Source organism: Neopsephotus bourkii, unplaced genomic scaffold (genome assembly GCF_033783945.1).
Source record: "Neopsephotus bourkii isolate Nb327-2 ecotype Australia unplaced genomic scaffold, CSIRO-AGI_Nbou_v1 NB_1433, whole genome shotgun sequence".
In the NCBI taxonomy this organism is placed as follows: domain Eukaryota; kingdom Metazoa; phylum Chordata; class Aves; order Psittaciformes; family Psittacidae; genus Neopsephotus; species Neopsephotus bourkii.
This window is the reverse complement of record NW_026901910.1, coordinates 4,181,449-4,207,239: the sequence shown is the minus strand read 5'-3', so window position 1 is coordinate 4,207,239 and position 25,791 is coordinate 4,181,449. Positions and strand designations below refer to the sequence as shown.

Here is a 25,791-nt window from a genome sequence, read left to right as displayed (position 1 = left end):
CAACACCACCACCTTTTCCTGGGGGGAAGCAGAGGCGTTTGCTGGGAGGACAACGCAAGGATGAGTCCACTGTCAGTAACTTCCCTTGGGCAGGGGAGGATTGGGGATGCTGCAGCAGATGCTGGCAGGTCCTCGCTCGGTGTAGATGAGCTTGCTACAGAAAGTGCCAGTGAGTGGCTGTGTGTGTTGGGGGCAAAAGGAAAGCATCTTCTTTCACTTCACCATAGTCACAAGCACAGTTCCCCCGGGACTGGGTTTCCCTGGTGCTGAGCCAATGCAGTGGAAGGAAAACAGTGCTCCCTCTTTATTCAAACCCAGCATTTTCCTTTGTGCCCCGCACTCTCACCCCATCTCTCCTGCAGCCACTTCATCTCTCCTTCATCTCCATGGCTTGGGAATCTGCTGCTGCTGCAGGAGGTTGGCTGGGACACTCTCCCATCCCTTCACGAGGTTAGGTGATGCACACATGGTACCTCTTCTCCCCTGCAGTATGAAAAGGCCACCGGTAAGTCAATGACCATCTGGCTGTTTGCTCATCAGATGCTTCTCCTCATTGCTTCCCTAGCACCCCCAGAAGGAAGATCCCCCTCTTCACGCTGTTACAAAACTTGACCTCTCCAGTTATGTTAGCTATGCATCAGCCCCAGCCCAGGCAACGCAGGCACCAGATAAAAGACCACTTCATTCCCTCCCTGTCTCACTCCTACTCCCAGCCCCGGCCCACGTGGGTCTGTCTGTTTGGCAGCAGTGGGCTCTCATTAACAATATGGGGCTTTTTCCTCTTGTAGAGCAAGAAGCTGGTTTTGCAGCCAAGTCTGTAGGTGGGAAATAAAGAGGCCTTTTCCTTTGAATGCCGGGTAAATTCTCTGAGAGCTGCCTCAGGGAAATTAAATCTCAGTTTCTTCTTTTGGGGGGCATAACAGGGGGAGACGCAAACACTGCAGCAACCACTTCCCTTTCTCCTGCTCCTCCTCTTCAGGCAGTTCCCTGCTCCTAAATACCCAGGGAAGACAATGCTATTGCTGCTCCCTACATCATGGGATGGGCTGCAGGTGTGTGGGCAAGACAGGGAAGCCCCAGACAGATGTGCATCCAGAGAGTCGAGGTCATTGCAACTGTGGTCCCCCAAGAGGCTCAGGGAGCAGAGCAAGGTCTTCTCCATTGCGACAGGCTAGCATCAGTGGGGTGCACCACAAGGCTCAGGCTTTGCAATGCAGTTGCTTGTTTGATTTCCTTTTCTACCTCTTTCTTCCCCCCCCCAGGGCTGTTTCTCCCTCCTCGGTGGAGTTACTGCAGCTGGATCACAGCAGGCAGTTTTCATTCCCTGTTAATGAGAAACTCCTGCACTTTGTCCCTTGAAACGGAGCCACGTTCTCCACGTGATTGTGGGGTAGGGCTCCAGCTAAGGTTACGGGTGAGAAAGGGAGGCGAAGGGGTAAGCTAGCTCCCCTTGTACCCGTGGTTCCTATGCGAGGCGCTGAGCTGGGTGGTAGGAAGGGAAGAACCAGCTGAAAGCCAGTTGCTGGGGGAATCAAAGCCTGTCTGGCCTTACCCTGCTGACCCTGCGCTGACTCAGCAGGCTGTCTGGATCTCTTCATACCAGGGATCAGGAATTCATCCCCCTACACTTCCCACCTCCCCTCCTCTCTCCATCCTCAGCTGCGATTAGCACGCAAGAGCCTACATGCACGTACCAGCCTCCACACTCCTGGAGCCCTGAATCATAAACCAGTGCGATGGCTTCCTGGAGCTGGAGACCAGGGGTCATTCCTCTTCCCATGGGAGCAGCTTTTGGTCAGGGCCAGGAAACACTCCAGCATGGGATAGCTGGGGCAGACCTTAGGACCCTAGGGCAGGAGTGTCAATGAGAAGGAAAAGGAGATTTCTTTTCCACAACCCAGGCTTTGCTGCCAATGGTTCCACAAACCTGCTTGGCATCACCAGGGATGCAGCTTTCCTCCCTCATCCAGCCCTGGGTTGCGAAAGCATGCTTGCAGGGAGCGGGCCCCCTCTGCGCAGGGTACAGCATGAGCTTGTGCTCTCCTGCCTCTGCTCTGAAGAGGCAAAGCATCAAGTGCCAGGCTCTGCCTCCCTCCTGCTGGGGTTAGTGCCTTTTATCTCAAGCAAAAGGTATCTCTTTTCTTGCTAATACAGACAAGAGTGCCACGACCCTTTTGTGGCTCCATCCCAGTCAGGGATGCTTGTTCTCCTGCAATCCTGCCCCACGAGCTGTAATGTGATTTCTCCTACGGTGCTGAGAGCCGCTCAATTAATTCTGGGCCACAGGCTCCCTTCCAGCAGTGCCCCATGAGCACTGGGATGTATTCTCTCAGGCCTGGCACTCCTGGGGACTCGCCTGCTGCCCAGCCTGGAAGGGGTTGGCAGGGCAGCTACAAGCAGGACCATCTTGTTTTGTCCTTAGCCAAGCTCTGAGCTCCATGCCGCAGCGCCCTGGGCACACAAAGAGGACTTGCCAGCCTTCCCAGCAGTCTTCCTCCAGCTCTCGTGCCCCCTTTCTGTTCTCTTTCACACTCCTCTGCTCCCATGAATCACTATCTAATAGCAGGCTCTGGTTTTATTCCACCACATGACTGAAAAGACACATCCCGAGCTCCAGAGGAACAGCTTGAGCCAAACCTCTTCACACTCCGGGGTATTTGAAACCCACAGCCGAGCCCTTTCACGAGGGAGAGTTGGGATTTTGGTATAGGATGTTTCCCAAGTCATGCTGCTGATCTCTCCTGCATGCCACAGAACGGGAAGGCTGAAGCATCTTGCCTTTGATGCAATGGAGGGAAGGATAAACTTCCCAGCTCTGAAGCTCTTGCATTCCTGCCTTCCCCACCTCCTAATAGGGGCAGGGGGGGGAAGGCAAAGCAACAGGAAACTCTCAGACAAGTGTGATTTTTCACTGGAAACTGCCTGAGCTCTGCAGCTGCACTGAGAGCTGGGTCATCCAAATGGGCTGTGGGGAAGGGCACTTTCCCATCACGGCCTTTGGGAGCAGGGGTGGGGGAAGCCCCATCGCTAAAGGAACTGGGGGAGAGGCAAAACCAGAAACAGACCTTGGAAAGACTGAACAGAGACACAGCAAACGTTCCTCTAAGTGCTGGTACTGTGCCCAGCCATTGGGATGCTACCGGTCTGAGAGCAGGATGGGGGGTATAAAGGGTCACCTGGAAGAGTCTGGTTTCCTTTGCTGGCTTGGTGCTTCTCATGCTTTAGCAGTCCTCAGCAGCGCCGGAACGGATGCAGAGATCTTTTATTTCACAGTTCCTTAGCTCCATCCCCCAAACGCCACATCAGCAGCAAGCTGCAGGATGACCTCAATGAGGAACAGATTGTCCCTTGGCCTGCCTCCATCTCACTGCCTGCGGGGACATCAGGCAGGAGGACCTTGAGGAAGGAACATAGAGATGGAGCGAGGGTGGATTGTTTCCAGGAGCCACGCGCAGGGATAACAGCACCCAGGAGCTGGAGCCAAAGCAGCAGCAGGGTTTGGGAGCTGCAGGAACTGTCACAAGGGGGGGTTCTTTCCATCACCTCTTTTGATGGCTTGTTGGCAGCCCCCAGCAAAGATTTACAGCACAAGTTAGGACAGAGCTATGATCAGCTCTAACACTATAACCTGGACCCGAACCAGCTCTACCCCTTCTTCTCCCCCATTGGAGCCCACAGCACGGAGTGAGTGCTGCCAGCTTCACTTATGGTTAGACCCATGGCTATGATGAGAAGAATATAATATAACAATAGCTTGCAAAGCTATTTCCAATGAGCTTTAAGGCACGCAAGATTAGGTGACACAGAATGCAGTGCATCTGTCCCTGCACACACTGAATAGACATTCTGGTTAACTTGGGGTTTTTATAAAGCTATTTGATTCAGTGGGCACATCAGTCCAACAGGCTGCCTAATTCTGCATTAATGTTTCAGGAAAGCATAGGAAACATTTCCAGCTACATCTGCAAGAGAAATATTTGCATTTCCCTCCAGGCTGATTTCTAACCCAAACTGGTGGCGTTGGGGGTTTTGGGGAGGGGGTGGCTGCTTTTCTCTAAGTTTGCACAAAATGGGTATTTTCCTTTCTTCTGGAAAACTTGAAATTCAGGCCGCTGCAGATGCTCAAATGCCAAATTACATTCAAGCACGAGAAAATGTTGAAATCGTAAGCATAAAACATATGGTGCTTTGCTTTGGAATCAGATTAGAAGGGAAGAGCTCCATTGTAAAGCTGAACCGAGGATGGTTTATTATTCAGAATGAAAAGGCAGAGCTTTCTTTTAGCTAAAGGGAGCCAGAATTTTGAGCAGATCTGTTCTCTGAAAGTGATCATTTTTTTTCAACAGACAAAGCAACAGCCTTATTAATTATTGGTATTGGGGTCATATTAGCTCAATTATCAAATAACATAAGTGAAAAGCAAAAGATCCTTTATGGAAATGGAAACTACCAAGGAGGTATTTGCAGTTTAAAGGGAAAATACTAACCAGTGGCTCCCACTGCAAACACAGATCTGGGACAGCTTGGCCTTTAATTATAGGAGGGAAAGGGGGAAGGAGGGGCTTATTGTTCATAAGTGAACAATTTTGCTCCGGGCTTGAATTGATTCCGATCTCTCTTGACTGTTTTGAGAGCCGACCCTCAACATGGGGCTGCCTCTCCCAGCCCACATTGCTGCGTCAGGTCTGATGGAGTCAGATGAGTGCATTCAACTGTGCAAGGGGATTATGCTTGTTCCCATGAACTCCTGCTTAACTAACTATCCCCCAAAGCTCCCAGGGCTTTGGGCTGGAAGACTCTGGGGTTCCTGTGAACAGAGCTGTCATTATCTTCGCTATGTTACATTTACCCAAAGCAAAACGTCCCCATTTGCCTTTCATGCCATTCATATAATGTGGGTCAGAAGCGACTCGAGTGTTGTACTCGGAGCAGAGCAGCTTTCCTGACCCCTTCTGCAACTGGAGATTGCTCTGAAGCACAGCACCTAATTAACCTTGCTTTATTCTTTGTAGCTGCAGGTATTTGTGTCTCGTGAACCTATCCTGGGCCCTCTATTCAGCTCCTCTCATCTTCTGTATTCTTTTCAAAACGTCCATTTTATAAATCACTTTAATTAGGTTCATATCATTCTATTTATGTCGCTTGATTTAGGTTTCAGATTGCTTCCGTTACATCTTATGTATGGCTTTGATTTTATTTACGGTGCTTCTGGTGCATTTGCATTGCTTTCTTTAGATGGATATCATTTTGGCTGAGTTTACAGTGTATTTCTCCAGTTAGATTTATATCACTTTAATTAGATTTATATCCCTTTAGAATTTGAGGATTTCACTTAGATTTATAGTATCGCTTTTACTAAGCTTGTCTTGCATGGAAGATTTGCATCCTTTTTGTTTTAAAGGATATTGCTTAACTCAACACTGATGTTGCTTTATCTAGACTTTGGTCAGCATCCCGATTAGATATATGAAGCAAGAACTCACCACCTGCTTTATCCCCCACTAATTTCCACTGGGATCATTCCAGCACAAACTGTGCTCATTTAAATTAACCTCTTCCAAGTCAGCACCAGCAGGAATGTACTGGAGATCATCTCACTAACTGGGTTCCTCAGAATACCCAGTGGAAGTCCAGTTAGTGAGATACCATTTTTATTCCTTTCCTTCCTGCACACTAAATATCACACCATCGTAGGCAAGCTGAGCACACTTTCCTGGCATAACAGGGAACCAGGACTGCGCTCTCCCAGGATGCAAGACTCTGGGATCAGTGTCCAGTTGCTTGACATAGCAAGTTTTCCTGGTTTTCCTATCCAAGCAAGTGCCCTAACCATGAAGCAAATGGGAGTTGAGGGAGCATTTCCTTCTCCACTTTACTTTTCCCAGGAAAATACTCAAACATCTCAAGGAATGCTGTGAGCTGCTAACCCCAGCCATAGTGGCATCCCCCTCCTCAGCATTTCTACTTGCTGGTACCCCCAACATGGTATCTGTGCAAGGGTGAGGCCATGCCCCCTCAGTCCTCATTTTGAGCCAAGGTCTTGCAGGACGTGAAGTTCCAGTGTAAGAGCCTGGCCCCCAGCATCCTGTCCAAGATCACAGCCGGAGGAAAGCCACTATTAACAGCCACAGAGGACCTGGTTTTGTATTTCCTGCCCAGCTCTGATCATATTGGCATAAGAAATCAGCTAGAAGGGATCTAAATCCACATTGCTTCAGAGGGAAAGCCAACCTCTGAGACAATCGCATCCTCCCCATCCCTGGAAATGGCAGGGAGCTTTTCCTTCTGCACACAGTGATTACTGCAGGACAGCATCCACGGGAGAGGTTCAGAAGACTCTTGCAGCGAGTTTGAATAGGATTCCTGTATTTGTGTGGCATTTCAGAGCCCATGTCAAACAGGCCAAGAGCTGGGTTCAGGAAAGGAAAACAGCTTTTCACCTCCCAATGCCTTCATCCTGCCACGTCTTCTTTGTCTCTCTCTGCCCTCCCCCTCTTTGTGTTTATTCCCTCTGTGAACAGGACAAACCCTATGAGGCATGAAGCAGTGAGGGGGGCCAGGAATGTGTTACAGAAAGCCTGTTGCTCGATAGTTGAATCCAGATGTTAAAGGAAGGAGCAGAGTTGTGAGAGTGGGACAGAAAAAGGCTGGAGCATGAGCACCAAGCCTGCACTCCCCATTAGACCAGTTGAACACAAACAGAGTATGAATTCATCTCTTCAGGTACAACTTCTATTCTGCCTCCAGAAGCTGGACCAATAGGGAAGCCTTCAGTGCAAGAGAAGGACTGACCTGCAAAAACTACTAAATTCTACTCTCCTGCTCCAAGAGGAGAAGGCATCCACAGCCAATGCACCACAAAAGCAGCTATTGCTCACATAAGGAGCTATAGAACAGTGTTTATCACGAGGGAGAGTTTCCCAAGCATTTCTTAGTAGGTCCCAGATGTACACCATCAGCTTGAACTCTGAAGTCTCTCCTTCAGACATACCAGACTTTTCCACATGATCCCCACCAGCTCCCATAGTTGAGTGTTTGTCTCTTATGGGATCCTTATCTGTACCGTGCCTTCACGGGTGTTATGTTTTGTGGCATTTCACTGTCCTACCCTATCTATGAACCAGGTCACACAGACCACAGCAGCAGCAGGCACATGCCTTTGAGTCCCTTCATGTGAATATACCCAAAGGAAAAGGGGCAGAACCCCTTCTGTGCACGCCAAGAACCTCTCCAACTGCTCTCCTCCCCCTTTCCTCTGCCTTTCTCATCCTCCCTGCAGTTGCATCCAGCCTCTGAATGAATGAGCACGGGATCTCAATTAATGTGCATCTCATCAGGACATGAGCATCTCTGGAAGGGAGTCTGCATGGGCTGTGGAGGTTGAGCACTCAGTTAACTTCCCAGTGCCCCACTGGGGCCTCCTCATTTAATTACACCCAGGCTGCTGTACTTCTCAACCTTTTAATTGCCCAAGACAGAGAATAGCGTCGTAAACAGGTCAGAAATAGAAGATGATAGGCATTGTTTAAAGAGAGTAAAGCAGTTTTAAACACCATTCAGAAGCTTGGTTTATGTAATTGCCAAGAAAAGGAGGGCATTCAGGAGGGGCAGCAGGGAACACTCAAAAGGGATGCTGAATAGTTTTTAATTAATGAAAAATGACTTGAAGCCCGATTCCCTTCTGTAACAGTAAGATCTTTACTGAGCACCACAACACAAATACTTTCCCAGAGCTTCAGATCAAGCCATAGGTCCTCTGTAGTAATACTCCTGATAATAGCTGGGATTTAGTCAACAAGTTGGGGACTAAGGGAGTAAAAAACATCCAATTAACTCTCCCAGAGCTCTATTGGTTCTGCAGTGCTGTGAACAATAGTAAAAACTGGGTTTTGTGCGTTCAGATCCCCAAAATAGTTGCCCTGATTGAGTCCTTCAAAAAGCACGGATGATTCTTTCATGCAGCTTTAAAAGTAGAGCTTGGCATGAAAATGAAGGGCGGAAGATTAAAGAGATCAAGGCAGAACGTTTGGGTCTGATCCCTGACCACAGTTACACCATCTTCAGCTGAGATTAACACCAGTGCAATCCCACTGGTGCGCCTTTCCTGAGAGCCAGGGCTTCCTAGCTGCTTTGTGGCTTCTTGTACTGCATTTCTGTCCAACAGATTGCGGGATGCCTCTAAAGGCAAAGGCAACTTGAAATGGCAAACAGGAGGCCTTTCTGAAGAAGCAATCTGGAGGACCTAGAGCTTCTTGGGAACCACTGTGGTTGTTGATTCAGCATGCTGTCTGAGGGGAACCACGCCAGCAGTGACAAAGCTTGTTTCTACAACAGCATCGTTGTGTGGGACTGAGATCAGGCGCTCCTCCCCACTGCCCAGGTACCAGGATTGTTTCTTAGAACAAGCAGCTCCTTCGGAACAAACGTCCTCACTCTTTGATGTATTGGTGGTACTGCTGTTGTGGTGTTTTAAATACCTTGGTTTCATGCTCATAATAAGAAAACTGGCCACAAAGCCTTTCAGTAAGTTGATGAGAAAGTAGCAGTCATTATTACTGTTCTCCATGGGAGAGTAAACTTCAGATGCTAATGGCCTCTAGAGTATTGACTGATTACTCACATTGGGGTGGAACAGCAAGGGGAAAGGGCTTTCATTCTCTCTGGTCTTAAATGCCCCTGTATTCAGGGGGTTGGTTGGGCAGGAAGCATCCTAGACTGCATGAGAAAGAGTTGGAACAGTCTGATTCTGGATTTCTTTGGGATGGTGAGGAGCAGGACAGATGTATTCCTGGAACAGACAAAGGGAGAAGATGGTGCAGGTATTTATGCATCATCCAGTTTGACAGCCTGGACGCAACAGCAAGTGGGTGGTAAGTGGTGAAGACAGGGTGGCTACAAGCATTTTTGTTTGCCTGGTGTATTTGCATGCAGGGAAGGCAGGGCTCTTGAATGCAGCTTACCCACAGTGTGGGATGCTGTCGGACTTCTCACGCTCTCCGTTTCTGTTTATCCCCTGTCTGTTAGGGCTCTAAGCAAGGGCTGTCTTTGAGCCCAGGTATAGATCCTTCCTGTTTCTCCAAGGTGCTGATGTGACACTGAGCTTCTCTAAATGAAGTTTCGAGGAAGAGGGAGGGAAGGTTTGTAGCTTGGCCAAACATTAGCGGTTTTCCCTGGGGATGACAAAGAATTCGTGTAAGGCACCAAGGCAAGCCCCATGTCAGATTGTAATCCCTGCTCCCACGCACTGCCCTGCTGGAACATCACAACAAAGCACGGTACAGAGTGTTTTAACAGCATTTTTTTCCCCTTAACCTTGTTCTCAAACGTGGCTGAGGTATTTTAATGGAATTTTCCTCCCAGGAAAAACACTGCAGCGTGCACACACAACAGAAACTCTTGGCCCCAACCATTAACATTCAGTAAAACTAAATGTAACTCAGTAACTCATCCTGCAACGGGAACATCAAACTGTAAGGCATGTTTCACCTTTCCTGCAGTTCAGAGAAGAGTTTGTGTGCACAAAGTACTGTCTCATACTAGCAAACGGCAAAGGTAAAGAGGCTGAGCGACACCAGTAAAGCACTGTTTGGCCACTCGCTTTGTCCCAGAGCCTTTGAGCTGTGCTTGCCATTCAGTACATCTCCACTCACCACTAACCTGTTCAGGGTCTCTTGCTGGGATACTGACCAGCAGTGTCTGTCCATTTCACTTGTCAGCTTTCGGTCTCATTCAAATCTCAGCAAAGCACTCCTTCCCGATTACACTGCTGTTCTCTGCTATGTGCCAAAGAGCTTTGCTCTTCAGTTCTGTTCGCCTGCCAGTGTTTGGAATCTTAGCTTGGCAACACAGGAGGCACAATCCTGAACTATCTCTTGCAGCCCAGGAGCCAGGTACCCAATGGGCACCACAAACGTGTATTGCTGCAGAGAGTGCAACCTCCTCCCTCCTTGTGCTTCATCACATCGCATCCAGCACAGAGAGGGGACCACACCATGCTCTGCAGCCTGGGGCTCAGCTGCAAGCTGATGGACCTGAAGTAGCCCTTGTGCCACAGGGAAGTGGGTTCTGGATTTGGGCTGAGAAACAAGTACGGCCCTATGGCCTGGAAGTCTTCCAAGGGTTATTTGTGCCCACTGACCTCATGGCACTCCTCCTTCCAGCCCCTGCTGGGGTCCTCCTGTCTTTATGCATAATCTCCTCTGAATAAATACGCTGTGAGTGGGGCCTTCTTTGTATGTTTCTACCTTGTGGGCCCTCCCTCTCTTGTGTCCAAGCTGAGCCATTTCTTTTCTCCCCTCTGTGCACCCCTTAACGTTTTCCTCTCCCCATCTCTCATTCTTAGCACTGCCGTTGTCCTGAAGGGCATTTCAAGGAGACAATTTGAGGGAGGCTGTGAAGATTTAGGGTTAAAACTTGCCATGAAGTCCCACAAAAAGCACTGTTTGGAGAAGAGTGATCTCTGCCTGGAAGCATGGATTTAAACGGTTGTTTCCTCTTTATTTCTGTGCTCCTCCTCGCAAAGCTCTTTCACTGAGAGCCTGATCCTGCCTGCCACAAGTGACCTTTGTGTTTGCAGAGAGCCCTTTTGAAATCAAAGGGGCCCTTCACGAGCATCTGCCCATCTGGAAGTGATTGCAGAACCGGGTGGGTGAAGGGCAGATCGGGAGCCTTTCGATGTGACCTGCGGAGTCTGAAGTGACCCAGGGAAAGACTATCTGAAGTGGCCCAGGTTACATGCTCGGGGGCAGGAATACATCCAGCATGGCTCGGGACAGACCTGTAACGGTGCGCTGCCTGGGCAGTCATGTAAACGGCGTTTGATTGACTACAAGCGCACGTTTGGAGGACTCTTGTTTGCACAGGGAGGAGAGCCGGGCTTTGCTGTTAACGCTGCCCTCTCTTCTCCTTTCCAACTGCAGTTTGGAGGTAGTTCCGTATCCCGTAGGAAAACACCCAAAGCAAGCGCAGCGCTGCCCCGAAGCTGCCCGGAGGGGACGTCTATCTCCATCCTCCCGCCGCGCCCAACGGACGGGAGGGAGCGGGGCCGCTGCCCTGCCCGGAGCTCCCTATCCCGGCCGTTTTACGGGCTCTGCCCGCTCTCCCTTCCCCGGCCGGGCGCAGCCGTGGGCCGGCGCTGGCCCTTTAACGGCGGGGCGGCGCGCTGCCTCGGTGGGGCAGGTCCCTGGGCCTGGGGAAGGAAGTGACGGGCGGGGGGCGAGGGAAGAGCCCGCCGAGGGCTTGAATGAAAAGGGCGAGCGGGCTCCGCGCAGAGCCACCCCAGCGGGGCCGGGGCTGGGGCTGGCGCTGGCGCTGGGGTTGGGGTCGGGGTCGCGGCGGGGCTCCTTCGCACGCCGCCGCCCGCCCCATGCCGGCGCTGCCCTGAGCCCGCAGCGGCCGGCCCCGGCTCCGTGCCCCGACGGGGCGGGCGCTTGGGGGATGCGCGGCCCGCGGCACCGGCTGCCGGCGCTGCCCGCGCTGCTGTGGCTGGCGCTGGCCCCGCTGCCCGGCGCGCCCGGCCCCGCGGCGAGGGCTGAGCTGCGGGTGCGGGTGCGGCTGCCCAGCGGGCAGGTGACGGAGGAGAGCCTGCAGGCCGACAGCGGCTCCGACTGCATCAGCCTGGAGCTGCGCACGGCTGACGGCGCCCTCGTCACCCTCACCGCCGACTTCAGACAGGTAGGGCTCGGGCGCCCGGGACGAGGGTTCCCCGAGGAGGATGCGTGCCCTAGGGACGTGGTCCCCCAGCCCCGAGGAGGGATGCGGTGGGGTGAACCCGCAGCGCTTTCCGCCGGTCCCGGCTCCCACGGTGGTTCCCCCGAGGAGATCAAAGGCTGTGGCATGGGAACGCTGGCGCATCACACCTCGGGGCTCTGCGGAGTGTGTGCTTTCTGTGCAGTGAGCGGTGGTGATAGCGGTACACGAGGTCCTTCCGGAGCTGGGACTCACTTGGAGCCTGGGAAAACCCTGGCTGAGGGATTGAGGGTCCTTTTGCGTGTGCAAGGAAAAGTCCATCCAGCACTGTTTGGAGTCTTTGTTTGCAATCTCTGCAGAGCTATTCACGCATGTTTAGCCCCAAGCCTTTTAATCAGGCTGTTGTTAACACCTATACCCTGGGCAGGAGAGTCTGTGCGGTGGGGAGACCCTTCTGGATAGGGTTTTTATGCTCTGATCTATCTCCAGGACATCTCTCTCCACCATGTGCGTGGGGTACAGTTAGTTCCTTAGGGGGACTCCGACTGCCTTTGGGTTCATGTGTATGGGAGATGCTTGGTGAGAGCTGTCTGTGGGACTGACAACAGCCCCCCCATAAGGGGAGCCTTTCCTTCTGGCCCAAGAGATGGCCTCCCTGCAGGGGGTGATGCCTGCTGAGCTGAAGCCCAAGATCCCGTTCTTCTCAGCAGTAAATGGAAGTTTCTGTACCAGCCTGGCACGCTTCAGAGCACACCAAGCGTGGCTGGATGCATCAAGCTTTATATTGCTTAGGGAAGAGCTGTTTGCCACCATGTGGGTGGTAGGGATGTCCGGTGGCACAGAGGTGTTGCCTTGTTCCAACCCTCCATTCAAAGTGTTTGCTCCGTGGACTTTGGCTTGCAGCAGGAGGAAGCTCAAAGCCGTGAGATGGGAAGGCGTTGTGTCCCTACCTGTTGTGAGCCAAGGGATGGGTTCTGGTGCCTCTTCTGCTTCCAGCTACACTCTTTGGTCCCAGTCTCCTTGCAAGCCTCTCGGATGGTCCTCTTCCAAGTGGAGGATGCAGGGACGAGCCCACCTCTTTCTGAGATGCTAGCAAAAGCCATGGTGATTTGGAGGTGATGGCAGTGCTCTGTGTACTGCAGCACACATGCAGGAAAGCAGTCCCATGATTCCTGTTGAAAAAAGGCAAGACATGGCACATCAGGGAAGCTCAGGGAGGGAGGAAGGGCTTTTAAGCCCAAACCTGCATACTGTAGTGTATTCTTGGTCAAGGGAAATTCAAACACATCACAGTTCCTCTAAGTAGGGCCTCTGGGATCAGTGGGATGTGACAGGGGGACTTCTAGTGTCTTGAGCTGTTGATCATTTCACTTCCTTGAGCTCTTCTTGAGGGGAGCTTGCTCTCAAGTCTCATTTACAGACCCAGCAGAGTGTATGTTGGCTCTTACCTCACTCTCATTCTTATTATAGTTGAGCTGATTCTAGATAACTGCTTCTCTGAACATCTCTTGACTTGAGTGTGTGAAATCCTTAGCTCCATGCATCCCCTCAGCTCCTGCTGGCAGGACACAGGAGATGGTCCCTGGAAGGCTTGGCAAGCATCAGGATAGCAGGAGTCCATCGCTAATCCCCAGTTTTAGAGCGACTGTGTACTGATTGTCTCTGTTCATTGGCTTTGCTGGAAAGTAGCTGGAAAAAGCTAGAAAACCCATAAAGGAGTTTGTGGCGCAGTGAGTAACGATGTGAGCACGCAGCTGCCTGGCCAGGCTTCCCCTGCTGACCTGTTCTGGCTGCATGCAGGCATTTCCCTGCTCTGGTGCTCATCCCTCTAAGATTACACAACCTCTCCTCTCCAGAGAGGAGGTCTTGAGGCTCTTCCTGGGTAAAAGCAGCTGGGGTTGTTGGTCTGGCTTTCCCAAGCTACATTGTGTGGTCATGCTGTGGCCAGGATGCTGGGGTTTTGCACAAATGATTTTTCCACTTCTCTGGCTTTAAACTGCAGGGGGGTTAGTCCAAAGGCAGACCTTCCCTTCTGCTTTGCTGACAAGGAGTCGCTGCCAGACCGGAGAAGAAAGGGCTTTGAATGAGATCACATCACATTGCTCTGCTCTGACAGTGGTGGAAGTCGGGTGGGACTTGAGCGGTGGCTGAGTCTCCCACAGAGGTGGGATTTGAATTGCTCTTCTATCCCTAGCTCTGTTCTAGAGCTGAACCTGAAGGATTCGTGTCCTCAGAGCACCCCAGTTTTGTCCTCATTCTCTAGTGCAGCACAGACTGGTCAGTGGGAGCCCAAACTGGGCAGCACAGTAGTGAAGATCATTTCTTGTAGTGAATGTGATGAAAGCGTTTCTTCTCTTCCTGTGTAGTGTTGTCAGGCATAAAATGCATTGGAGTGAGGGAGACAGCACCCCTAAATGTTGTGTCTAAATTGAATAGCATGATCTTGCCAGTGGCCTGCGAACTAAGTGGGTGGTTATATTCCAAGGTCAGCACAGAGATATAGAAACCTTTCTTTTTCCTCTTGATGGCTGGAAAAGTTGTGTTGGAAACACAAGGGAGCAAGTGTGGGTAATGGTATTTTATGCTTGTACTGCCAGGCCTTTCAGTTTCCTTGTTAAGAAAGATGATGTTATGTGATATTCTAGGGGGGCTGTTTTGAGAACTTCCTTATGCCCCAGGGTTCCATCATGTTAGGTGCTAAATGACCAAATGAAACAGGAAAGCATCGGTCCAAAGGTTGTATCTGTGTGCTTTGGAAAGCAGTCTCTTTTCTGTAGAGATAACCAAAAGTATAAAGGAGGGTTATAAGTGGCCTCTGCCAGTTACTTGTAGTCATCACTCAGGCTGTGGGTGCTGAGCGTGAGGATGCTTAACTAGAGGATGTCTTTCCAAGCATCTCAGAGCAATGTGAGGGTTTCCAGCTGCTCCGTTCTTGTAAGAATCGGGGTCAAACCTTATTGCTCCTGAAAGTGTGGGTTCCCCCCCCCCAAGCACATCCTTAATTCACCTTTGTACACACTGTGATATAGGAGGCAAAACAGCAAAGTTTCTTCATTCTAATCAGTTCTAGTAGGAGAGGGGTTAAAACCCGTTCAGGGTAACTCGGCTGGCTGGCCCCCCAGCGTGGATGCAGTAACACATTCCCTGTGTTGTACAAGCACAAGGACATTCTGGCCAGCTCTAACTGTTCCCCTGGGGCAGTGCAGCAGGGCCCTGACCACAGCAAACGCTGCTGACCTGGCAAGGAATTAGCCCAGCAGTGCCCCGAGCAGCACATCCCCTTTGTGTGTATATCCCCCAGTCTGAGCAGGCATGCAACAACAAAGACTGAAGTGGTCCCACAGCAGCACTGATGTCCTTGGGGAGAGAAGTTTGGCAGGAAAGCTGAATGGGTTGCGGGGAGGAAGGCATTGAAGTGATTTATGTCCCTGGGAACTGGTTTGCTCCACTCAACATGAAGTCGAGATGCTGGGCTCAGATCTAGACCACACAAGCTTGTAGGTCTCTACTGCATAACGTAGAAATGGACTAGAAATGGAGGTTCAATTGTTGTTGCACCCCAGATGGCTGTCTGGAGGGAGAGGAGGTAAGGAGTTCAATGAGTTCCCTGCTTCCCCTTGCAGGCTAGTCTTTGCTGGAAGTGCCTTTGGTGGGTGCAGGCAGCCTGAGCCGTGCACTGATTTCCTGTCTACTATAAGGGAAGAGGAGCTGCTCTCTGCTCACTGTGAAGGCCACGGCTGCGGTTACCTCCAGTGCCGTGGGTAGAGCACACGGCTGCAGAACTGGTTGTTCTCCGTAACACCAAGCGTGTGTCATCCAAAGCTGCACAATAGCTGTAACTGTACCCAGTACATGAGCGCGGGTCAGGGCCAAGGACTCTCATCGCCCCCATGATGAGCTCATCTGGAGAGTCCCCACATTGCAAAGGCAATGTTCTGCTGGGGCTTGTTCCCTGCTGGGAAGTTCTGCAGAGCCCCAGAATGAAAGGTGTCGTTTGTTGCCTTGGCACTGATTCACCCCGCTCCTGCTGGTGGGGAGGGAAAGGTGCCCTCTCTAAGCAGGAAAAACTCGGTGGCTCTTTCCGTGTGAGAACCGTGACATGGGTTTGATGTGACAAGCTTTTGGGTCTTGCTTCACCTGAGGTTGCATGGTCAGGGCAGGGAGAGCTGGGAAGCTAAGGGAAGCCAAACAAGGCTTTGCGACACAGGGGTGAAGCAAGGCTTCCCGTGGGTGTCATGGAGTGGGACAGCAGGACTGGAGATGCAGGAAGAAGCATCCTTCCATCCCCTACCGATGAGCATATCCAGCAGTGATTTGTGCACATTTCTGCCCTGTATGTATTCAGAAACAAATAATTAAAACCTGTATCCAAGTTCATCACTGAACAGTGTCACTGAATCCAGAATCCCTTTGTATACTATAAGTGGCACTTTGGGACCTGAACCAACTTGGGAGGGAGCTTATCACAGTGCTGGGACAAAGAAGGGAAGGCTGCAGAGCAATTCTGGGTCTGCTTGCCCCAAGTAATACATGAAGATAATGGCTATTTGATATTTAACAAAACGAGACCCCTTGGAGGTTTGCCTCCCTTCTTGGTAAAGGCCAGAAACCCCCAGCTGTTGTTTGCGGGATGAGACCTGGCAGCGATTTGTCCTTGCCACAGTGGGATTGCGAAAACCCTTCCTTCTTTACAGGCACCGGTTATTTATGCTGCAGGCTTTGGGGTGGGATTGAACCTGGGAGCTACACCCCTATGCTCAGGTAGCAGAAGTAGGAGCCCTTTGACTTTGTTCTTTTGGCTGGAGCCTTTCTCTTTGACCCTGATGTCTCGGTTCACCCCGGTGATGCCAAAGGTCTGTGATTCTCAGTCTCGTTGTTCATCTCTTCCTCAGGAGGTGAAGATCTTCCGTGCCTTGATCCTAGGGGAGCTGGAGAGGGGCCAGAGCCAGTTCCAAGCGCTCTGCTTCGTGACACGGCTTCACCGCAACGAGATCATCCCCAGCGAGTCCATGGCAAAGCTGCGGCAGGTAAGAGGCACCCCAGCTGCGTATCCCAGTGCATCCAGGGTTTCTGGACACCCTTCCCAGGCAGCTGCCTGACTGCTTGGCTATTAGACCTACCTTTGACCACTCCTCCTGCTTGAGTATTAAACTAAGTTTATCAACAGTATTGATTCTGTTGTATTAATGCACTAGAAGGAGGCATGATTTAGTTCAGCCTAGTCTGCATCGAAGGATAGGTGCATGAAAATCTCTGCCCCACACTGCCCGGTGAAGTAAGTACTGATTCATTGAGAAACAAACCAAAGCAGAGATAAACTAGCATAAGTTTTAGCTTCAACAGAAGCTTAAGTGCCTTCCATCCAGATAGGATGCAGGTGCATTTGCAGAGGAACATCCATTTGCCCATCTTGTGTTGGCATGAAGACACAACGTGCTATAAGGAATAATTGTTGCAGCCAAGAGTCGAGTTTCCTTACTGTATCCTCTGCAGAAGAATCCCAGGACAGTGCGGCAGGCTGAGGAGGTGCGCGGCCTGGAGCATCTCAGCATGGATGTAGCTGTCAACTTCAGCAAGGGGGCCCAGCTGAGCTCTCACATCCACAATGTCTGTGCAGAAGCCAAAGAAGCGATTTACACCCGAGAAGAAGATGTCAAATTTTGGCTGGAGAAAGGTTGGTTTCCTTTGGTTTCGTTGGCTCTCTGCTGGGATCAATCCTGTCGGGTTTCTGGTGGTCAGCACAGATCACTTTAGAGAATTATAGAATCATTTAGGTTGGAAAAGACCTTTAAGATGATCAAGTCCAACCATTAACCTAGCACTGACAAGTCCATCGCTAAATCATGTCCCTAAGGGCCACATCCATACATCCTTTAAATACCTTGAGGGATGTTGACTCATCCAGTTCCTTGAGGGCAGCCTGTTCCAATGCTTAACGATCCCTTCACCAAAGAAATATGTCCCGATGTCAAACCTAAACCTCCCCTGGTTAAGGCCATTCCTCTCATCCTACCACCCATCACTTGTGGGAAGAGACCAACCTCGCTACATCCATCCTCCTTTCAAGTAGCTGCAGAGAACAAGATCTCCCGTGAGCATCCTCTTCTCGAGGCTGAACAACCCCAGTTCCCTCAACTGCTCCTCATACGACTTGTGCTCTAGACCCTTCACCAGCTTTGTTGTCCTTCTTTGGACGTGCTTCAGCACCTCTATGTCTTTCTTGTAGTGAGGGGCCCAAAACTGAACAGCATTTGGGGGGATGATCACTTCCCTAGCCCTGCTGGCCACACTAAGTCTGATACAAGCCAGGACTCTGCCTGCCTTCTTGGCCACCTGGGCATACTACTAGCTTATATTCAGCTGGCTGTCAACCAATGGTCTTAGTGAATTGTCATTATAACTCATACTACCTATGTTACTCATACTGCCTATGTTATTACTTTGGCTTCTTTCTAACTCTTTAACAGTGGATAAGGCATGTACATCGCTTGCATGTCCCATCGCAGTAGTCTTTTTGTTGGTGTATCTGACTTGTTTTGGTGGTGCTGTCCTAGGGAACCTCATTAGGCAGGTATCTTCAAGGTAACCCTTCACCTGGTCCACCACCCAAAAGAAATATGTTCTTAGTGCATTTTGTGTATCTTTTGGCTTTCTTTCCCCAGGGCCCTTTGTTCTCCCATGGTTTCCATTCAGACTCGTGTCCAAGCAGCCCCTGTATAACCTCATTCTATTCGGCTGTGCAGAGGGAGCAGCGCTGGCTTTGGTGGCTCCCACCTTTGCCCTTCTGGCAGTGCCCTGAGCAATGTCTCTCTGCTTTCTCCTGCAGGGGTGGATGGCTCCATGTTCGAGGTCCTGCCACAGACATCAGATCTCCCTGACCTGCAGCGCTGCAAGCTGTGCGCAGACCGCTGGAAGCCCTGCATTTGCAGCTACACGCTGAGCATCGAGTGGTACCCGTGCATGCTCAAGTACTGCAAGAGTCGTGATGCTGGGGGCAAGGTTTCTTCTTACAAATGTGGCATCCGCAGCTGCCAGAAGGGCTACACCTTTGATTACTATGTGCCACAGAAGCAGCTGTGTCTCTGGGATGAGGAGACCTAGCAGAGCCAGGCCAGATCTTCCCAAGGAGCAGCTCATCTGCCCTCCTTAGCCACCATTTGTGATGCTAAGGGCCTCCTGGAGCTGGCTGCTCCAAAGAAGGAATGCAGTTCACAGTGGTGCCTTGTACCAGGAGAGCTCTGTGTGTGTGCCTTTCCTTCTGGCCCTCTGTGAATCCCTCCCCACCTGATGCTGCCTCATACTGTGACAAGCGGGCTCAGCTCACTGTGTTGATGCTCTCCGGCCAGCTGCTGGGAGATGCTGCTCCCTGGAAGAAGCAGGAGATGCAGGTTTCTGGGGTGAAGCACTGGGAGGGGTGTGTATTGTCCTGCTCTGGAGTTAGCAGATGTGAAAGGGAGCAGCTCTGATCAGTTATCAGCTTCGAGCATCCTCATGAGTGGTCAGGGCAGGGAGACAAACGGCCTTGATGACCTGGGTTGTGAGACATCTCTGACACCGAAGAAGCCCCTTCACCATCTGGTGACACAGCAGCGTTTCCCAATGGGAAAACAGCTGATCCAAGGGACCACATACCCTGAACAGGGAAGGTACGAAGCCTACCCAAAGCAAGAGCCTGCCTGTAGCTTTTTCTAGTGCCTGACTGGCTGTTAAACCCTTCCCGTGGCTAGAAGATGTAATGGGGGGGATACATCCCAGCAATGACATTTGGCCCTAAAGGGCTGGTAATTAGGGCTTTAATTAATCCCTTTGTAGACTAGTGAAGGCCCAACTTTTTGTGTTGGTCTTGTGACTCTCCCACTGAGAAAGAAGCATCTAGAGAGACTTGTGGCTACCATCACAGCGCTGTGGTTGCAAGGGGGGGAGAGGATGATCCCAGGTGGGTTCACGCTATGGGTTTGAAGAAGGCAGCATTCTAAACCTGCATCCAGTTTCATGCCCTACTCTGCCAGCTATTCACAAGAAGCTCTTAGATAATTGTACTGCTTTGCTGTGCCTTGGTTTCCCTTATGTGTAGAGCAGGGGTGACACCGAAGCTGACCTTGGCCCTGGTATATACCCACAGGGCATCAGGCAGACAGCACCGCAGAAGTGCTGCCTGCCTCCTGTGGCCTCTTCCATTCCAGTTGGAACAAGCATGGAGGGAAGGAGGCTGCTGGGGTCCTTGTGTTCCCCTGTACCTCCGGGTGAGAAGCCTTCACAATGTGCCTTTTTGCCTAAAACACAGACATTTTTGATGAAAAGATTTGGTCACAATTATTTTTGTATTGATCACTTAGAGGGGAGAAGGGAAAGCTATTTTAATATTGCAACATGAAGTAAAATACACTTGAAATGATTAAAAAACAAATTATTTATCATTTGTAAGGTTAAATAAACTGATTTTTTTTTAATAGGATCCCTGTAGTAAAAGTTTCTCTGTGCATTGTAATCTGTGTGGGCTCCAGTTGCTTGGCTTCTTGGGCAAGAATAGTTCCCGTATGGGTCAGTCCCAAGCCTGCATGTAGGACATTGATGGATTTAGGGGCGGCTTCTGCTGTTCACCGTGACCACAGCACTTGTCACTGTGGTCCTGCAGCTCACCCATAGGGCAGCCCCACAGAAGGGAGACAGCTTTGACTCACCTCAAGCAACTGATGCAGCTTGGAGCCCAAGCTCTGGTGAGTAGACCAGCAGTAGAATTGGGTCCTGGGGTTACCCAGGCTGGTGCCTGCTCTTCTATGGGGGGGTCCCATGAGGGGCTATGATGCAGAGGTGGCTGGAGGCTTGTCTGGGTCCAGCAGGCTCCATAAAGTGTTCTTTGTCTATTCCTCTGCAGCTATAGCCGAGGGGAGATGAGGGTGCAGTTCTGGGCCAGCCCTTAGCTCGGTGAAACATGGAGTGCTGATTCCCCCTAGTGTGGTGAATGCAGAGATGGACAAAGCCCTGCTGCAGCCTCAGCCCTTCTCTGCTTGAGCCACCAAGGCAGCCGATCCCCTTGCTGTGATTTCTGGGGAAGCTGAAATAGCTTCTTGATCACTGGCCTGCATTTACAGGGTGTGTTCTCTGCTGCCTCTGTCCTGCTGCAGCGGGACATCATGGGACTCTGTCCTTCCTTTCTGGAGTTAAATCCATCTGTGGGTGCAGATGGGCTGCGAGCGCAGTGGGAGAGGATTGCAGGGTGGCTGTGTGCCTTTCCCCTGGGAGCCCTGTGTAGCCCATTTCCGCTGTTGCCTCCTATACAGGGCTGCTGGGAGGGGATGTGAGCTCCCTCTGGGAGCATTGGGTCATATCCTGGCGAGCTTGAATATGCTTATTTTATAGCAGTTAAGGCTCTGGAGAGCCTGGACTATAGAAACACCTCAGTCCTTCCTCACTCCTTTTAGCATCACCGAGCTGAAGTATTCCAGCACACCCTGGGAAAACAGCATGATGCACGGCAGAGCCAGACCATCACCTCAGCTCTGTGGGGTGATGGAGGAGCCTTTTATGAGCTGGTCCCATAGTCAGCAGTGCAGGTTGCAAGGTGTCCTGAGCTTTTTCGCGCAGCAGAAGCCAGTGCTGTGGGGTGGGAGCTCTGGGAGTAGCAAAGTGAAGGACACGAACTCCAAATAACGATGGGCAGTGCGTTCTGTGCTCACGTCGATGGGGAGCGCTGCCTGCGGACCGGGATCAACGCTGGGATAGGGAGCCCGGCGGTGCAGGTTTCCCGTCCGCCACAAGTGGGCGCTGTCGGAGCACGGCGCTGCGGTGCGCGCTGCCGCCGGAGCCTTAACCCGAGGCAGGGCGGGCAGAGCCGGGTCCGCATTGCCCCGGTGCAGGGGTGCGTGTGGTCCATGCCCCGAGTCACAGCCCTGCAAGGTCTCCCTCCCTGCTTTGCTGTAAGGGAACCGCGCTGCAGTGCGTGTGCCGTTACAAAGAGAAACCCCCCTTTTGGATGCGCTTCAATAACACCCTGGAAAAGCAGCTATTTGCGAGCAGAGACAGGAGATCTTCCTGGCACGGAGAGAAGGCGCAGTTGGCCGGCAGAACTGGTATAAATCCTTGCTGCTAGGGAAGAACAGTGGGGGATTTTGTAACGTCTTTCTGCAGTTCACGCTTCCAGGGCCTGTCCAAAGGCCATACCCCATAAACCAAGTGCTGTCTGCAGAGCTTATCTTCCTCCAAGAGGGGAATAAACATTGGCAGCAGGAGAGCAGGAACAGGGTGAGGATGAGAGAGGGTAGATGAGTCATTGATGGCCATGGCAAAATAAAAAGGGCAGTGCATCTGCTGGCATCTAGGCATCTCAGGGCCGAATAAAAGCAAACCTGCCATTGCCTGGAGAAGGTGGTCCTATTTCCACAGCAGAAACGAGGATGTTGTGATCCATCCTCTGTTTTTAATCTGGGTAGCAGAGGTGTTTTGAGTATCTTGATAAGGACGATGAATTCTCTCTTGCCTGCACAGCATGCCACTGAAGCCAAGGGTGAAGGGCATTGCTATCACAGCTTTTGGGGTGAAAAGCGATTAAATACTGATTTTTTCCTGCTGTTTCACTCACCATAAGGTAATAGAAGAACCAGATCGCATCAGCTATAGAGAGGGGACCGCTTGTACCTGGTTGCGCCGGGGGCCAGGAGAGGGCACTGCGGCCCTGGCAGAGCATCCCCACCCGGAGGGTACCGGGACTGCTGTCCCGCTTGAAGTGCCACCGGGCAGCACCAGACACCCTGGGGCTCCGGGGCAGGATGCTCCGCTCGGGAGCAAGGGGAGAACACTATGGAGCAGAGGAAAAAGATGGGAGTAAAGCGTTAACTCCTCTTCGGTGTGCAAAAGGTGCTCTGATGCAGGGGGCAAGGAGAGAGCTCTCGTGGTCACCAGCCTTTCCAAAGCCTTTCTCTTGTACCCTAGACGCCCTTCAGGCTGGCTGGAAGCCACCAGCAAATCCGTGGTTGACGCAGTGAAGACACTTGATCGCGTCAGTCTTGGAGATGGGGAAAACCCAGACGTGGGGGTCATGCTGAAAACACTGGAAAATAGGCCCAGGAAGGCCCCGAGGATCAGGACCTGAATGGCTGGGGCTCCACCACAGGCTGGGGATTGGTGGCAGCAGTCCAGCCCCTAACCACCCCGTGTCACCTTTGTGCTTCCTGGAGCCCTGCGCCCTGTCCTGCAAATGTTAGCCTGACCTGAGAACTTCCCTTCCTCCCTGCTTTCCTTCACCTCCCCTCCACCTTTTCCTTGTTAGAGCTCTGTTTAACACAGCCACCCTTTCCACACGGCACATTGCCCTCTCCTGAGGATGTCCTCTCTGACCAGGCGAGCCGAGGGCAGGCGCTCCATCCTCCTAACTGGGTCAGACTGGGTTGGAGAGCCTGCCCACCCACCCACCCATCTCTTCGGAGAAACCTGTCTTTCCAGGGAGGGAGAGCAGCATGTGGGAAAGCCGAGAGCCCTGGAACGTGAATTAGCCAGGGAGAGATGAATGTGTGATAGCTTGTACCTGGCAGCTACCAATGGAGCACGTTAACGCTTTCAGCAGCACCAGAGCTTGGGTGTTTAATGCAGGCATCCTGCTACCGCTGGGAAGATTTGGGGTCATCAAGGTAGTGCACAGCAGCGATGACAGTGCCTGGGTTAGGCAGGGTGGCTGCTGGTCCCCATCCCAGCACTGAGCATAGGATGTGGGTCTGGCCCCTGGTGGCTTTATCCAGAAGAAGCCAACATAAGGGGATTTTCCCCCCTGGCTTCCCTGGAAGTCTGTTAAATACTGCAGCTTTAAACAACACGGAGCAGCAGGAGGAGGAAGGGGATGCTACTCTCCTATTCTAAGGGTACCGATGTACCACACAGAGCACAGAGCAGTCTCCATGTGCTAATCCTAACCCTGCCATGTGTCTTTAGCCAAGTCAGGTTACCCGTCTGCTCTTACCTTTCCTCTTAGAACTGCTTGTTTCATACGGCATCATTCAGGTTCAACCCAGACATAGGGGATGCAAAGACTCAACCACACAGGCTCACTGTGAGCAGCCCCCGGGGTTTATCAGTGCCCACATTCTGCTTACTGGAGGGACTGTTCCCACACCTTCCCTTGCGGGTGCTGCCCATCCCGACCGGATGCCTCGGCCTCTCTTACCCATGCACTGCAAAGGGCAGAGCGCAAAGCCTACCCACCAGGGCACAACCGGGATGCAGCCCCCTTGCTCGCAGCCCAGCAGGCAGGTGCTGCGGGGTGGATGTGTGCAGCTGAGGGCGGGCAAAACCACCTTCCTTCCTTCCCTCCCTCCTTCCCACCCCACCCCACGCCCTGGTAGCGCTGCAGGGACTCATCTATTCCCGAGTTACTAATATGCAAATGGGCGCTTTTGCATGGGCCAGGCGCCAGGCTGCTGGGTGTCAGGGCACCCGAGGGAGCCGGAGGTGGGGCGAGGCGTGGCGTGGAGCCGCATGCTCACCTGGCCCTGCATGGCAACAGGCAATGGAGCTGTAGGTCCCTTCGGGAGCGGACCCACGCCCGGTTTGAGAGGCAGCGGGTGGCAGAGGAGGGAGGGCAAACTGGCAGCCCCTGGCAACCTGGGGCTGACGGCAGGAGGCTGGGCGCACCGCGGATTTCCCTCCGCCAGCAGGATGGTGAACCTGGAGTCCGTGCACGCAGGTAAAGAGCACTTGAGGAAGGATCGGGCTTGGAGCTCGCCGTGCAGCCCAGACCGTGGGCTTGGGCAGGAAATGGGGCTGCTGCGATTGCTGTGACCTTTCCTCCCTTCCTTTCCCTCCTCTTCCCTCCCCCTGGAGTGCCAGGTTAAGTGCCCGCATTCCTACCTGGGGATGGATGCTGCCCTGATCCTACTTAGGGGGCTGCCAAGCCATGCCCACAATGTGGGCGCATCGCTCACGCTGCCAGCCCTAGCGTGGGTCAGGGAGCAGGGCGCAGAAGCCTCTCGGGTACCTGGAAAGGGAGCGTTTAGTGCCTGACCTGTGGGATAAAGCCGGGAGCAGTGAGAGGGGATGAATTCACAGAGGGATGCGGCAAGGGTGGAAGGGAGTGTGTGTGTGAATGAGAGTGAGATAGGACATGGGGTGGAAGGGGGAAAGTTAATGACAAGGAGGGAGAAATGAATGAGGAGGGAGCTGTCGGAGACTGAGCTGAGTGAGGAACGAATGAATACTCAGGAGGACAGAGACTCCTTCTAGGGGGTCTGATCCAGAGATACGGCTTAGGTAGCCTCACATGTCCTGTGAGCAGACCTCCCCTATACAGTCAGCTGGGGAACCAGAGCAATCACTGCCAAGTCCCTTGGAGACTGAGCAGAAGTGAGCTTGACTTCTGTCCCCAGCTCAAGCCCCTGTGCTCAAGGGGAAGGACGGCATCCCTGGGTATGGCAGGGCTGAGGATGATGCTGAGGCAGGAGCAGAGCAGTGGAAGCAATGAAGGCCAGATACTGACAGCCCCTTCTGCGGCAGGGGCAGGCAGTGGGGTGTAGGTAGCCATGTACTCTGGTACTGACCTATGTCCAGTGCTTTGTGCAGCACAAAACACTGTGTGTTGTCCCCAGGTTTGGAGGGGAGAGGGTGGATACGTCCATTAGCCTCATTCCTTTTGTGTACCTATTGGCATGCTGCAGTGAAACTCGGGTATTTGGTGGTCCTGCTGCAAAGGGGGGACCCAGGGGTCCGTGCTCAATGCTTGCAGCCCCTCAACAGGCTCATGGACAGGCCTGCAGGGCAAGGGAGATGCTGCAGAACTGCCATCACTTAACAACGTGTCAGCCTGCAGAGATGGCCAAAGCCTCTGCTCCATGGGTGCGTTGCAACCTCCCCCTGGCTCTGGGGTACCAGCAGCCCCTCCGAGGGGATCAGCACCCCACTGTGCAGGCAGGCTGCCTGTGCCAGCCATGGGGAAGGCAGCAGGGGAGCCCCAATGCTGGCCATGAGCAGAGGCTGCGGGAGGCGTGAGGCTCGTGGTCTTGGCTCGGCGTGTGAGCCCGACTAGTCTGAGCACCTGCGCTGGGTGTGCTCTGCTGTGTGCTGTGTCTCGGGGACGCATCCCCCGCAGGCTCCTATCCACCCATCTGCTTGGCTTGTGGG

At 52.4% G+C, this 25,791-nt stretch overlaps 2 protein-coding genes across 3 annotated transcripts in view; both read left to right on the top strand.

Annotated features, from left to right (window-relative positions):
- Positions 1-11,421: 11,421 nt before the first annotated feature.
- Positions 11,422-20,138, top strand: OAF (out at first homolog). The gene is made up of 4 exons (XM_061368517.1): positions 11,422-11,673; positions 16,581-16,715; positions 17,182-17,362; positions 18,515-20,138. Exons 1-4 carry the CDS (start codon positions 11,437-11,439, stop codon positions 18,787-18,789), a joined length of 828 nt encoding a protein of 275 aa, XP_061224501.1. The 5' UTR covers positions 11,422-11,436; the 3' UTR covers positions 18,790-20,138.
- Positions 20,139-24,075: 3,937 nt separating this feature from the next.
- POU2F3 (POU class 2 homeobox 3) overlaps positions 24,076-25,791 on the top strand; it is a 40,638-nt gene continuing 38,922 nt past the window's right edge. The window contains exon 1 of one of the 2 annotated variants that reach the window (XM_061368536.1): positions 24,076-24,361. In XM_061368536.1, coding sequence (XP_061224520.1) covers positions 24,076-24,361 — 286 coding nt within the window. The remainder of the gene's footprint in view (positions 24,362-25,791) is intronic. The other variant, XM_061368537.1, reaches the window with a different exon arrangement.